The sequence below is a fragment of the Mixophyes fleayi genome, chromosome 2 (assembly GCF_038048845.1).
Source record: "Mixophyes fleayi isolate aMixFle1 chromosome 2, aMixFle1.hap1, whole genome shotgun sequence".
Classification (NCBI taxonomy): Eukaryota; Metazoa; Chordata; class Amphibia; order Anura; family Limnodynastidae; genus Mixophyes; species Mixophyes fleayi.
In genome coordinates, this window is record NC_134403.1 from 341293064 (window position 1) to 341309209 (window position 16146).

Consider the following 16146-nt stretch of genomic DNA (forward strand, 5'->3'; position numbering starts at 1 on the left):
ATGGATCTGCTATTTGGTGGAGACATCTGTCTTTCTTGTCTATGGTGAACAGTGAGACTTGCTTAATTTGTCTCATTCAAACAAAAGTACCCCAAACGTGTTATAAAGTCAGTATACCCACAATAAATAGAGAAGGTCATTGTCCAAAATAATGAAATAGTCAAACCAAAACCCCAGATGCTCTGTCCCAAATAGAAAAAATGGATCAATGCCAAACGGTTGAATATGTTGTAGTATCAAAATGGAGTGATCGGGGGTAGGAGAAAGCACAACTGAACCACTCATTCATTGCATAATATTACTATGAGCTTAGGTCCTGGCAGTGAAATAATGTCTATCCACAAACCTGGACCTTTGCATACATTCCTGTGACTCCTACAGGCTCCGCCTTTTTTTGAAATGGTCATTGACAATCCATTCAGTAAATTCTATGCTCATCATAGTAACTATATCTTTGAGCACAATTGCCCTTAATACAACCTTATTATATTACTCATTCTGTTGACAGAAAACTGGTTTAGGAAATAGCAGAATTTCTTTGACATTTTAGCTGTGATACCAATAATACCAGTTGGCAAGTTGCAAACAAAACTGTGGCAAAAATTAAGAGTAAAGTAACAAAGCTATCAGCAAATCAATTTGCATAATTTTACTTTAAAGAACCCTTATTTACATATTTTTTTAAACAAATAGTGCCTAGTTATCATTCTCTTTGTTCAGTCCTTATAATTCAGCATTACTAATGTTTATCATCCCTAAAACATTGCCAGAAATCCTTTCTAGTCAGGACCCTGAAATCTGTCAGAAGTCTGAATTCTAGGATACAAGTTATACAACTACTACTAAGATAAAGCAATATAATCGCACAAACTGTGTCTCTAAGCTTGTGTATAGTGTTTTACCTACACAGAAATGGTGAAACGTACATGGAGAGACAGTTGTTTAAAGGAGTAGAACATCTCAGGTTTCTGTTTAGCTAGACCAATAGGCCATTGTTGTATGGGGTGGGAAGGACAGATGATGCGTTTATGTGGTAATCTCCAGGCAAGAAATCATTAACATGGATAAAGGGATTTCCTAACAGTATAAATACCTGCACATGCCACATGCATTCAGCAGGCTGCCCCTTAATGCATACATGCAAGCAGAAGAAAACTTTTATTTCTTCAGATTGACAAAGGAAACTTTTAAAAGAAAACTTTTAAAATTCATCTCTTGCTTTATCTCTACTTCCTGGGGGAATGAGTTTCCAAGCTTTTGTCACAGCTGACACGTTTGTTCCTCTAAATTCCGATTCTCCAGCCACTTTCCCCCTTAGGATGCATCACGGCACTGCCGAATATCTGCCTGTCACCAATCACACCACCAACATGGTGTCTACAGGTACTTTTATCTTCTAATTGCTGGTTGTTCTATGTATCAATATACTTAACATTCAATATGGGAGCTTAGTTTGCATCTTGATCACTGTTTAACTTTCATGTGAATAGATAGACAAGTTCTCTGCCTGATTCTTATTGATGCTGTGAGTGCTCTGTTTTTTATATGAATTATGGAAGGATTTAACATTCTAATTGTCATTGAACACAGTGACAGTTTGTGACAAACTATATAAGGAATTGACAACAGTTGTCCTCTCTATGCATATAAATATTTGGGAGACCTCAAAGTTGGAAATTTATTCTGTTTTCCTATGTTTAATGTTGCGGAGTTTGTAATATCCCTATTTCCAAAAATGGATAATATATACAACGTTGTAAATAATACATGAAAATGTTGATACAATTACTATTATTAATATAATGAAAATTAATCAATGAAAAACATAGTAATTTCATTTAACATTTCATTAATTAATTATAAATGTTTTAACAAAATATTCCAGTCTTATACACCAGTATGGAATCTATCTATGCCTTTATTATGCAGAGAAAGCACTTTGGTAATTTCTTTTGCTAGGTAACTTTCTCCAATGTCCCCAGTGTTCTGTTTTTTTTTTAAAGTTTAGATATGAAAGATTTTGGGTTCCTGAAATATGTTACAGTCTTCCTGCTTTACTAACACCTTCAATTCATTTCTAACTGAAGTTAGAAAATAAATTAGTTTTTCCCATATGATTACAATTATATTAAATATTCAATAATCAACTGAAATGCAAAAAATGTATATTATTTTTAGACAATTAGCCTTTTAGTTTAACATTAATAATAAAACACTGCAAAATTTATTTCATAGTTATTTTTTTTTAAAATGTCTTCGTTTTTTATTTAAAAAATGTACTTAATGCATTTATTTTATTTTAAAGTAAATTGTGTAACTCAGTTTTTAGTGAATGTTTACGTTACATTACATAATTGTTCAATTGTCAATCAAATAGTTTGTCTGCAAGTTTAATGTGAAGACACTGCAAAATATCTTTTATATAAGACTAAATATTATGATACTCAAATTTGTCCTAAATACATAATATCGAATGCACAGTGACTGAGACATTTTCACATGCGGATCTCGTGATTACATGAGACTGGTTGACACCAACATTCTGACCATTTCAGGTTCATGACAATAGAATCCTGGAGTAGAGCCAGCAGATGTTTAATGTAAATGAAAAGAGTGAGGCTGGGTACACATTACAGAAAATCTCTCCCAATGCGATATCATTAATGATTTTACCAATGGCTGAAAGTCCCAATCAGCAGCTGATTCATGTGTACACACTATACACGCTTTACAAGATTTACCTTCAGATCTGTGCTCTTCATCTGTCATAACCATCGGGTGAAAAGATTGTGACTCTGTAAACTTTATGGAGATCTGCCTGCACTGCTGGTTATGAGTGTATACACACTGCAGAATTTGCCCAACATCATTTATAGAGATTTTTTGTCCAGTTATAAAATCAAATCAAACTGCAACGTGCTTTGGAACGATAAAACATGGGAGCGTACACACTAATGCGATATCAGACCTAACGGTCGTCTATCGCGTGATTGCCAAGATAATCGGGTGAAAAACCTGTAGTGTGTACCCAGCCTTAGGACTAAATTTATCAAGTTGCGGGTTTGAAAAAGTGAAGATGTTGACTTTAGCAACCAATCAGATTCTAGTTATCATTTATTGAGTACATTCTACAAAATAACAGCCAGAATCTGATTGGTTGCTACAGGCAACATCTCCACTTTTTCAAAACCGCAGCTTGATAATTTTACCCTTTAGATTGTAAATGTAGTAATGTATTAATGCATCACATTCATTTCCACTATAATAGAATGATCAAATTTCGAACAGAGAAAAGATCAATGAAATAATTTGTAAAAATTGGCCATAATTTAATATTACAATTGAAAAAACATATACCTGTATTTGGGACTATGACATTTTATAATTGACGTCAGGTTTTACAATAGACAAGTCATTAACTGGAAGCATCAGTTATAATATATGACACTAGTAGCTGTCTTTATAGAAATCAACAGGAGAATGCAAAGCATAGAGGTTTATCGTGAGTCTGAATTATATATTTTTCCATTTATGTTAAATACTGATCAAATTCAAATAATACTCACTTTGCTGTGATTAAAATAAAATTTATTTCTTGGTTGTTCTTTAAAATGTGCCACCGTGAAGAAAAGCAGTATAGCAACACAACACAATACAACAAATTATTTACAAGAAGCACATATACTGATTTGATATGATTTTCTATGAAATTCACTCTTTGAAGGGGTAGTATCATTGTGCAATATTGACTTGTTTGTGCCCTTCTGCAACTTTTACTAAATACATGACATTTAATTTCTTGCTTCTTCTGTGCTTTGCAACGCTATGTCATGTCCAAGGGGAAGGTGAATAAACACCATTGCCTGCTCATATTAATATACAGTATGGCTAAACAACAAAAGAAAGCTAACAAGATAAAGAGCTTAGTAAAGGTTGCATGAAGACATGTACAAGTCAATAAAGTTATCTGAGAGAGGAAACCCCTTTTTAATTTCATTTCCATATATACTGCCTTGATCTACCTACAGAGGTGGTATTGCAGGTTCTGAATTATGCACATTCATTGACAAATAGACCAACAAAGTTCAATAGGCATCTTCTGAACACAGAAATCTCATCAGAAATAAATATCAAACAAATCAGCAACAATAAAACAATCTCTGACAAGTTACATGATTAACAGTTTTATCTCCAATGACTTTCACACTTTTTTCTGGTTATAGGTAAATATCACTAAACCTTAAGTGACATTTTAAATAAGTAAATTAAAGGCATTGTATGTTATTATAAAAACAAAAAGTATGTTTTATGAATGAATCTTGAATACTCATACATTTTCTTACCAGTCCCGTCTGTTTTGTCTTTGGTCCAAATTCCTAAATTATCTCAAATATACTGCTCTGTGCCTAACGTGGAACATATACCAGCAGGGCTGCACTATCCAAACCCGTCATGCCACTATGGAAACCAGCAGTCTACCTATGGAGTGATGGCAGGTAAGGACTTCACTTAAATAGATCATGGTTCTGCTTTACTTTACACATTTACAAGGACATGTTTAGCAGTCCCGGCACCCTGTTTAGATCCCCACCATTCGCTCTCTTTTAGCAAACACATTGCACACCGTGAATCTGCTCCTGAAAAAAAGTCTGAGCAATGGACAAAGGCAGGTGGGAAGGCATAGAACAACTTCATGCTAAAATACCTTTATAAAATAATTACATATATGTGTATATGTATATATATATATATATATATATATATATATATATGTGTGTATATATATATATATATATCTTTTGTCAAACTGAGCTTAAAGGTTTCTTAAGGTATGGCTCTATGCAGACTTATAAGGTCACAATGTAACAGCCACATAACATTTTAATGTAAGAGTTCTATTAACACTAATATGTAGCCACGTTATTACACCATAAATTGTCATCTAAACCTATTATGCATCCATATAGTCCCATTACGCCAACAGATGACTATATAATGTCATGCAATTCACCATATCACCATGTTGTCCCATAATGCTAAAATGTGGATCTATAATGCTGCAATGCATCCTTCCACATCATGCTCCTATGTAACCATACCATAACACATTATATCTATTTCATGCATCCTTGTTACTCCTATAGGTTTCTAAGTAGTTCTATCAGGCTAGCAGTGAGTGAAGGTGACGTTTGGTCCACTGGTCAATGTGTCTCTTGTTCGGTGTGTGTGGAAACTGTGTAGAGATGTAGGGTCTGAGTCATTAAGAAGAGCAAAGCATAAAAAAGGAGTAACATTTGCACCTGGGCAAAACCATGTTGCATTGGAGGGGGAGGTAAATTTAAAATGTGGGGACAGATTTATAGTTGGGGTAGGGCATGTCCTAGATCAACTTTACATTTCAGTGTAGTAATAAAGCTATTAAGTATTTGTGTGCTAGATGAAATAACAGCCAGTATTTAACTTATGCGCAAAATAATAAACTACTTTGCACCCCCTTGTATTGTAACATGGTTTGTCCCAGAGAACATTTACCCATTTTTTGCCTTAATGACTCAGGCCCGTAGTGTGTATTACCATTGGGTGTGTGTGTGGTGTGATGTCATACAATACACCTTTCCACATAACCCATTTTACTTGGTTACAAATGAAATATCACTTTTATTTTGACTCTTACCATGTTCGCCATATCTAATGACCCAAAAGTTATCTCCAACTGGTTGTACTTAGAGTTTTAGTATCAGTCAGTTATCTCTAATATAACTGTTGTTGTCGGGCTTTTCTACAGACATTGTACACAAAATTCTGCTGGTGTCTAGTACTTCATGTCCTTCTTTTTCTTGCACTGGCATAAACTATGCACTATGACCTCCACTGTTATATGTACTGAACCACCAATCTACCTCAGACATAACAGAGAGGAGTGAGCGTAGCTGGGCGGAAGATTCCAAAAACTGGACCTGGAGATATGTAGTGAAATGACAACTAGTTTCATAAAAGTCAAGTCCAATCCAGTCAGGTACTGCCTGCATTGCACACTCTCCCGTTCTAAGTTCCTGAATGGTTAGGACAGGTTCAGCCCACGAGCACAGACAAGTCTCCCATTTCCATGCTGTCAGAGAGGCCGGTGGTTTTGTTTAGGCAATAGGTAGACTCGGGGGTTAGGACCCAATGGAAGGGCTACAAATGGGAGTTTTTGTGCAAAAGTGGACAACTTGTTTAACCAAAACATCATGTCGAAAAATGATGCAACCATTAAAGTGATATGTTCTCTAAGTCATTATAAGTGAAAAAGGATTAAATACATGTCAATTAGTAAACATAGATACAAATAACAAAATTCAGTTACATCGGTCTTTAAATTTTGTCTTAAAATGGGCGCAAATAACAAATCATTAATTTTTCATAACAAAAATTCTAAACTACTTTAGTTTGTGTAGCCAATATTTGTCAATTTGATGTAAAAGACTAAAAGACGACCGATCATTTCTGAGATAAAATCCTTTTTACATAGTGGCTTGTGCACTATGTGTAATCTAAATAGAAATAATGCACTTATTGCTGCCTCCACCCAGGAAAGAGTCTAAACTCTGTATGTGACATACATCATGCCCCATGCTATATGTAAATGGCATGCATTTTATCTGCATTACACACACATATATGCCTATATATATATATATATATATATATATATATATATATATATATATATATATATATATATTTATTTGTAATCTACACAGGTGACAATGCTAAGGAAATGATTATTTATTTTAATATTCAATTCATTTTTATGTATATGGTCTCTTAAAGTTTTTATTTAATTGTTCCTAGTTTCCAATTATCTACTTATTTTTTTTTCTTTCTGGGAGGTGAAATGTGAATTGTTAAAATATTTGTTGACTTGATCATGAATGGGTTGTTATTGAAAGACAATAAAAAAATGATTTACAAGTAAATACCACAGTACAGTACAATAATTTCTGTCTATTTTACTAGTTGCACATTAAAATGGTATTCAATTTCACAATTTATAGTGTAAGCAAATAGAAAGTACTTACACAGTACGGAAACATTATTTGTGCAAACAAAAAGTTTATGTGTACTAGGCAAAAAGATATTCCGCACCAATAAAGTTTACTATTTGTTGATTACAGGTATATATTCCTCATCTGTGTTTATCATTTAATAGAGGGTGTCCTTCCAGAACACTAACAATATGTAAAAACAGAAAAAGGGAGAAAAAAAGTTCTGATATTGGGGGCACTCTTTGATATACCAGTATGTAGACTTATTCGTAATTTAGTCTTCTTGTGTAAATGTATTAAAATTACACATTTTTGAGTATGGTAATCATTTGTTCTGAAATACTTGTATTTGATAAAATAAGTAAGTGAATAAAGAAAAGTGCAATAGATTAAAATCTAGGGGAGATTTGAATCTATTGCATTTTATCACATATTTTGCAACAAATTATTACCATACTCAATATGACTCTTTTAATTAATTTTAAAAAAAAATGTAATTTTAGTACATTTATGCCAAGAACACAAGATTACAAATAAGTCTACATACTGGTATATCAAAGAGTGCCCCCAATATCAGAACTTTCTTTCTCCTTTTCTCTGTTTTTGCAAACAAAAAGTTCCAGAGGTAGCCGTACTTACTTAGTTTGTGGGATAACATATACAAACATGATTAGTAGTGTTGACGTATTTTAAAGACTTTAACAGACAATAATATATACGGTATATTCCCAGGAATTAAACCCACAGCTCCAGAGATGCTATCTGCAAGTATTTCCCAAACAAGGATTTTACAAACATGCAGTATGCCCCTATCCAGTGTTGTGAATGGAGTAGGTACTTTGCAAGGTAAGTTGTTCTGGGGTTTTGTCAAACACAGCTGTGTTACATTGTACTGTGACCAACTTTTTAACATTGTTTAAGGGTCTATTTATGACCATTCATATTTTCTAACCATTAATTATAATTTATTATTACATTGATGAAAAAATCATTAACGTAGTGATTTAGAAAAGAGTCTGTTTTGAAGTGATCACAATCATGATCACTTTACTTCCAGGTACTAACCTGCCTTTTGCATTGCGCATGCGAGGCGATCAGTGACAAAGTACTGGAAGGCCAAGTTAGGGCTTCCAGTACCACTGAGCATGCCCAGAGAGAGCCAGACTGGCTGACAATACGTCAATACTTCTCTTGCCCTTCTGCTCCACGGGAGGTTTCTGTCCTCCCTGAGCTCGCCTTAGTCAGTAATGCCAGGGAGCTGAGTGTCACTCTCTGCCCCTGCAAAGTTTTATTCATACGTTTTGGAAATAAAATAGAAAATCTTTCTTATAGTCGCTAAATGGTAAATAGGTCCTTTAGTCTTGGATCAATGTGAAATATTTAAATTTTTATAACATATTCAAAATCTAAGAAGATTAGATTGGTCCAAGCCGATAGCTGTTTGGATATACCCAAATAAGTAGAGATAAATGGACCAAACATACCGATGGCACACTTTAAACATTGCAATCATTAGGTTTAATCCAAGGGTGTAGCTATAGCCATAGCACTCCAGGAGACCGCTACTGGACCGCGTAGTAGAGGGGGCCCTATCCCAGAGTAAAAACTGTGTAATATTGCTTCATAACAAATGTATCAGGACAGGTATATGATTTGGAAATTAAGGAGCATAACATAGCTGTATAAATAATTCAGACTACTGTGCTAGATTGCTTCTAATGCAATCAGTACTCTGAAGTATTGAATACTGATTGGGAGCGCAGCAGACATTGTGGCGGGTCTGACTTTATGATGCATAGAGGACATTTTTGGGATAGAGCACAGATACTTAAAGTTTCGTCCCTGCTTTACTGTATGTAATGTCCACATTTTTGTCACATGCAGTAATTCAGTAAAGGAAACCTCTGAGCTTGTGCTAACTTTCCACAGGGGTCCATACAGGCAGCCTACCTCCCTGCCTGATGAGTGCTAACTCTTGCACGCTGGGTCATGGCTTTGCCCCACTACACCAGACTCTCCTAGAGGATGTCACAACAACAGACTTCAAGCAGGAATTCAGAAGGAAGAGCAAGCCCATTGAAGAGCCGATAGATATGGATTCCCCAGAAATCAGAGAGTTGGAAAAATTTGCTAATGAATTCAAAGTGAGAAGAATTAAGCTGGGTAGGGATCTCTAATTGGTAGTGGACATTTATAAACATTGTATATTATGGGAAGTAAGGATTGCATTGTTTATTGTACGTTACCTTAATGCACACTAAGCACAGGGTAATGTCTATCCTTTAGGGATAAAATAGAACATTCATAAATAAAATATTCAATGGTGCAGTATTAAAGCACACACGCTAGGTGCCGGGGACGGTTGCCTTCTCTTCTTCCTGGCCGTCCCGTTGCCTAGAAACAGGACGCTACTTACGGGATTCGGCAGGAGGTTCGGAGACGCTGATTAGCTCTTCCTGTCGGCGGTCAGATCAGCTGACCACCAATCCCACGTCCACCAATGAATCTCCAGCCATCTGTATTTAAACCTGACTCTGGCACCACTAGGGTGCCAGAGTATCTAGTTTCCTAGGCTCCAGCACTGTTATACTGCACACTTGTCTATTTGGATTCTTGACCCCAGCTCTGCCTGATCACTCTTTTGTATTCTCCCTTGGACCCATCCTGATTCTCCGTTTTTGACCTTTGGCCTCCTAACTATCCGTTTGCCTTATCTTTCGGTACCTGTTTCTGACCTGACTCCGCGCCTCCCAACGCAGCAGCGCCAATACCGGCAGGTAAGGCCATCACAGCAACCCAGCTCATGACAAAGCCTAAGGCTGGGTACAGACCACAGTGTTTTCAGATGATTATCGGGCCAATCACACGATAAATGAATGTTCGGCTGGTATCGCATTAGTGTGTACACTGCAACGATGAACGATTGTCATTCCAAAGCTTACCGTATAGTTTCATTGATTTCTAAAACCAGACTAAAGGTGTCATTCAACGATGGAACAATGTCGTTCCAATTCAGCAGTGTGTATGCACTCACGACCAGCAGTGTCCATAGATCTCTATGGAGTGTGCAGAGTCACAATCTTTTCAGCTGATGGTTATGACAGAGCACAGATCTGAAGGTAAAGCATGTAAACTTTGTACCCATGAATAGGCATGCTGATTGGGACATATTCAAAATCTTTTTTTTTATTTTAAGTGTTGGTAACTTCGTTAAGGATATCCCATGGGGATACATTTTGCATAGTGTGTACCCAGCCTAATTATTTGCAAGCTCAGATTTATGGAAAGTCCATGTAAGACCAAGCTTAAGGGAACAAAATCATAGGCACAGCACAATGACCTTTATTTCATCACTGTTTTCTTATGTATGCCTTCCAACATAAAAGACAATGATCATGTTGTAATTACTAGTAGAATAATAGGTGACCACAACCCAGTGATATGCAAAAAGGTTTTACAAACCAGATCCATAAACCGTAGCACCTATACTGTGCATTATTTCTGAAAAGTTCCATTATAAGTTTTGTTACTTTCATTTTTCAGTTAAATTTAATTTATGTTATACTGAGACTATCAACAGAAACACATGAAATGTTGTTCCTCTCTCTTCTGACACATATACCTGTATATTAATCTCAAGCAGGTTATACTCAGACAAATGTTGGAGAAGCCCTGGCTGCCGTACATGGTTCTGAATTTAGCCAAACAACCATCTGCCGCTTTGAAAATTTACAGCTCAGTTTTAAGAATGCTTGTAAATTAAAATCTATCCTATCGAAATGGCTGGATGAAGCTGAACAAGTGGGAGGTATGACATTAAACTTATACGTATTTCTGCTCTTATTTTATTTTTTTTACTCTAGATAAACTAAGAGCCATCTTTCAGATACAATAAAAGCCATACCTCTACATGTCAATGCTATTATTTTACCTGTCAACAGTATTGTCCAGTGGTTTTATTGTACCTGACATTGTATCATTTCAATCATGTCATTTCATACAATTGAAAGCAGTCAGACAGCATAACACAGCGTGAAATGATTTAAACAGAACACCTTGCTAAATAAATCCATTTGTAAGGAAAATGTTCCTGTCTTTAAGACTATAAGCACACAGAGATGGGGCCTCTTTAGGTAATAGCTCAAACTGAATCCCAATAGAAGTATTATTAGCCAATAATATTAATAGCTTTGATTCTTTGGACAAGAAGAGCTTTACAATACAAACATGGAATCTATGTCCAGTAGGGTGGGATACCAATTAGCGACGACCATAATTGCGGAAAGACAGATGTAGACAGTACAATGCCGATAGCTATTAGAGCGACATGTGGTTAATCTAGACTTACGGAGAAAGTGAAAGTAAACATTCTCCACGCTTAAGTTCCCGACAGTAAGATTTCTGGTCTAAAGGGGGCGATGTGACCACCTACCTCCAGGATAAGGTACAACTGTTAATAGAAAAGATAAAATAAAAAGCATTGGGGGCTGTCTTATAAACACTATTAACTGTTAAGTTAATAGTGTTTATAAAAACCACCCCTACACTTGTAATGCTTTTGCAAATGTTTACTTTCACTTTCTCCGTAAGTCTAGATTCATTACGATTTATTATGGTGTTCGGCAAGATGACTACCACCGGTCCAGTATGCTTTTGGCATACTAGATAAGGGTTTTTTAGGCAACTTGCATGGTATTCAATTAGCCACGGAGTGCCTCTGGAATGGTCACGAAGGAATTCCACATGAATTTGAAAAACCTACATAATATAGATGCATTCTTAAATAAGAATCGCAGATTTCATCATCATCATCATCATCATCATCAGCGCTGTACAGAGAACTCATTCACATCAGTCCCTGCCCCATTGGAGCATACATTCTAAATTCCCTAACACACACACACACACACACACACACAGACTAGGGTCTATTTTGATAGCAGCCAATTAACCTACCAGTATGTTTTTGAAGTGTGGGAGGAAACCGGAGTACCCGGAAGAAACCCACGCAAACATGGGGAGAACATACAAACTCCACACAGATAAGACCATGGTCGGGAATCAAACTCCTCGTATATATTTATATATATATATATATATATATATATATACACCTATATAAGAAAAATGTGTATGCACTTACGTAATCAACTGGCACTGGCGATGTGTCCCCTTGTATTCTGCGTTCCCGGTCTGAACAGAGCAGGGATCAGGATAAGTGCACAGGTATGAGGGATCAGCGCATGTACAAGCTCCGGTAGTGGGTACCTGGAGATTATAGAGCCATCTCTGCATACCTATACAAATATGTAACAAGAACAATAAAAACACTAACAGTATTTTTATAACTGTACTTATTATAAGTTAAATTAAATAAAAGCTCCCTTGTAGTTTTGCTCCGATATGCTTCAGACACTTTATTAGATATCATGCGATATGTTGTCTCCAAACAGCTTTGTACAATGAAAAAATTGGAGGAAATGAACGCAAACGAAAGCGCCGGACAACTATAAGGTAATTAATTATACACGTTTGTTTCAGATTTTGAGACTGAGTACTTTTTGCTGCATGTAGTTTAAAAATTCCAAATAATGGCACATTTTGATAGTTCAATTTTAAATTAATCCTGAAACTGATGAACATATAAAAATGACAATTTTTGGACAGAGGTTTAAAGGTAACACAATGAGAAATAGATGTACAGTGTGCTGCATCTTTCAGTATTAGCTTTTACTATAATCGGAGATGTAACATTTAACTAAATAACTGTGCTATCATTTTGTTACTTAATTTTAGTTTACCTATATATATATACTATACAAACAGCCTAGAGATAATGTGCCTCAGAATCTACAGGATTCCTTAAATGCCTCCTATGCAATATGCCCACAAAGTATAAAATCACTACAAAAAGTGTTTAATGGTGTGTTCTACAACCGAAGCTTCACATACGTCTTATGATGCAGTGAAACAGACTTTTACCCAAAAAGTAACATCATAATGAAATGACTAAATATCTAACACGTCTGATGCTTTCCATTTTGCAAATTGGTAACTATGTACAGTAGCAGAATCCCTTGTAATTATGTCTAGTGATCATGTCAATGTTGTTGTTTGCCCATCGATTCCAGTACTATATGTGTGTTACTGTGTAAACAACCTACCATGCCTATATGTAAAGGATGAACAGTTACATGACATGATCATGTAAGGGGCGGAATTGCAACTAATGCCCGCTATGAATGCACATTCAAGTGTTGAAAAATATATAGCAAACAATTATTCCACACTTAGCCCTTAAAACTAAACTTCATTGCACTCTCAGTCCCACCTTCTGTTCTTAGTCTGGACTATTCAGCAGGCTGTGTACTGAAGGGCTTAAAGTCTCATTGTAGATCATTCTGCATCTTGCAACCACCCCTTGTGTAGAGATGCACCAGATTATCACCAGAAGGTGGGGGCTGTTGGGGTGAGTTCTGCAACTCACATTCCAGCATATTATTCTTCTGTGAATTATCGGCATTGAGGCTCCTTTTTTAACATTGCATTTGGGTACAAAATATGCACTAAATTGATGACATTGTCTTACTTGCCCAAGACAGATAAAAACTAAGTGCTGATTGGTTGCTGTTGTTCTAGTCTTATTCATTCTGTGGCACAGGAAGTGTTTTTCACTAATTAAAATGATGATATGTTACATTTGTCTGCATAGTCATCTAATAAAATAATTTTCACTTTTTTAACAGCATAGCTGCAAAGGAAGCTTTGGAATCCCATTTTGGCGAACAAAGCAAACCTTCATCGCAAGAAATCATGAGGATGGCCGAAAGTCTCAACCTTGAGAAAGAAGTTGTCCGAGTTTGGTTCTGCAACCGACGGCAGAGAGAAAAAAGAGTCAAGACCAGTCTGCACCAGAATGCTTTCAGCACCTTTACAAAAGATCATCATGAATGCAGATAAAAGAAAACACTTGTTATAGAAAGCACCTTTGATTTAGTTTTCGCTATATATATGGTCAATCATTCTGTAACACTTTACTAGCTCTTATAACTGACACTATTATCCTCGTTATTATGAATAATTTTACTGCAAGTTTTTTTTTTTTACCTTTAAACTGTGAGGAGCGGTGAAGCAAGGAGCCAAGGCACCTAGAGAGCCCACAGACTCAGATACCACATCTCCTTTCTGTACACAAGTGAGCAGGCTACCATGGAGCTTTGGTGCACTGCCAATAGGGGGCATGTGAGGGATGTGCCTTTATTTATAAGAATTACATTTATTTTACAACATTATGAAATAGGTTTCACCACTGTATACAAAATGTATTTCTTTACTTTTTTCAACTATTTGGCAGTATTAGTTTGGTATATATTTCACTGTAACTCATTTTCCCCCATGACCCCTCTCCTGTAATTCCGTACCCCTCAATGTATAAGGGCAGCATGGTAGATTGGGGGTTAGCACTTCTGTCTCACAGCCTTGGGGTCATGAGATTCCTGACCATGGTCTTATCTGTGTGGAGTTACAATGTTTGCATGGGGGTGCTCTGGTTTACTCCCACACTCCAAAAACATACTAGTAGGTTAATTGGCTGCTATTACGTTGACCTTAGTCTCTCTCTGTCTGTCTGTCTGTCTGTGTGTATGTTAGGAAATTTAGACTGTAAGCTCCAATGGGACAGGGACTGATGTGAGTTCTCTGTACAGCGCTGCAGAATTAGTGGCGCTATATAAATAGCTGCTGTTGATATATGTGTAACACTAAGTGCTCATTTTCACCCTTAAACTACGTTAGCCACTCACCACTATGATGACCATGAAAAAACCTGGTGTGGCGCTAGACAGATAAAATCTTCCTGGTGCATTAATAGGCTGCATTCTAAAAAAAATGATGGTGTAGCTAACAAAAAGGCTGCCACCACTGTGTGTAGGCCAAAGGTCCGATTTAACCAAGATATCCAATAATATTGCCAGAAGCCAATGTATTCCCCAATAAATAAGATGATTTGTACAAATTGTCTTCTGCCTTATGGTTGAAAAACAAGTTAACAGCAAAGAATATCAAGACATATTTTAACATTTATTAAATGGAGGATATGAAAAAAAGGAGAAAGAACTTCCCATAGTTCCCTAAGTGTTCAGATTTAAACTGCTGATCTATAAACTGCATTTTATTTATTATTTCATTTATACAGTGTTTTTTGTGTGTTCTACAATTTTCAATTTAATTTATTTATTTATATTCACATGAAACTGTGATATTCTGTATAATGTATGTTTCCACGTTGTAGCAAGTTGTTGTATAAAATGTGACCACAAGAGGTCAGAATTGTTTCACTAATATGTGTGTGAACTTTTTTCCTAATCATGGTCTTGAGGGCTGTTGCTAAAAGGATTAACAGAAAAGTAGATGAGCATCCATAATATCAGGTAAAACTGAAAATAGCTGCATATTGCAATTACACGTGTGTTAGTAGCATAATGCGCTTTTTAGTACAATAATGGCTTGCTGTTACCCTGAAATCTACAGGCGTATATTATATGTTAGCTGTTAAAAAGATGCATCAATTTATATTTTAGCTTTTGTAAATAATATCTGTATTAACAGTAGAGATGGTCACTGACCCCCGTGTTTTGGTTTTGGATTCGGTTTTGGATCTGGATTACCGTCGTGTTTTGGTTTTGGTTTTGGTTTTGCAAAACCGCCATTGCGTGTTTTGGTTTTGGTTTTGGTTTTGTTTGGTTTTGTTTTGCTATTTTTTGGGAAAATCCATGTTTTTGGGCCTAAATTAACCCAATTTAGTGCTCCAACTGTTTTAGAGACAAGTAATCTAATTGTTGAGGTAATAAATCATCCAAAAAAACAGTTTAATTCTTCGTTGGTAGGCCTATTCTACACACAAAACAGATTGTCTTCCTCTCCATCTATGCATATTGGCAATGCAGCCATCGTCTTTGAATGTATATTACACCCTACACTTATAGTTAAATATGTAAAGAAATGGAAAAAGCCAGTTTGCTTTCTGTCTCTCAAGGCCCCCCTCCACTTGTATAAAATAGCAAAAAATTCAGCCATTATAGACTGTACAATATTAATTGACATGGAGAAAGCCAGTTTG

General features: G+C 36.0%; 1 protein-coding gene across 2 annotated transcripts; it reads left to right on the forward strand.

Annotated features, from left to right (window-relative positions):
• The first annotated feature begins 1241 nt into the window (after nt 1-1241).
• On the forward strand, nt 1242-13988 carry POU1F1 (POU class 1 homeobox 1). Of its 2 annotated transcripts, none has more exons than XM_075198212.1 (6): nt 1242-1383; nt 4347-4496; nt 8970-9191; nt 10672-10836; nt 12482-12542; nt 13775-13988. In XM_075198212.1, the coding sequence occupies exons 1-6, from the start codon at nt 1242-1244 to the stop codon at nt 13986-13988; spliced, it is 954 nt and encodes a 317-aa protein (XP_075054313.1). The 2 variants fall into 2 exon arrangements, with proteins under 2 accessions (XP_075054313.1, XP_075054314.1); XM_075198213.1 differs by having other exon boundaries at nt 4428-4496.
• The last annotated feature ends 2158 nt before the right edge of the window (nt 13989-16146 follow it).

Excerpts from the sequence above, each read along its gene's own strand:
- POU1F1 (XM_075198212.1), top strand. The coding sequence starts at position 1,242 with ATGAGTTTCCAAGCTTTTGTCACAGCTGACACGTTTGTTCCTCTAAAT. Across the intron at positions 1,384-4,346 it reads CACCAACATGGTGTCTACAG|TCCCGTCTGTTTTGTCTTTG; the intron begins GTACTTTTATCT and ends TTTTCTTACCAG. Across the intron at positions 4,497-8,969 it reads TACCTATGGAGTGATGGCAG|GCAGCCTACCTCCCTGCCTG; the intron begins GTAAGGACTTCA and ends GGGTCCATACAG.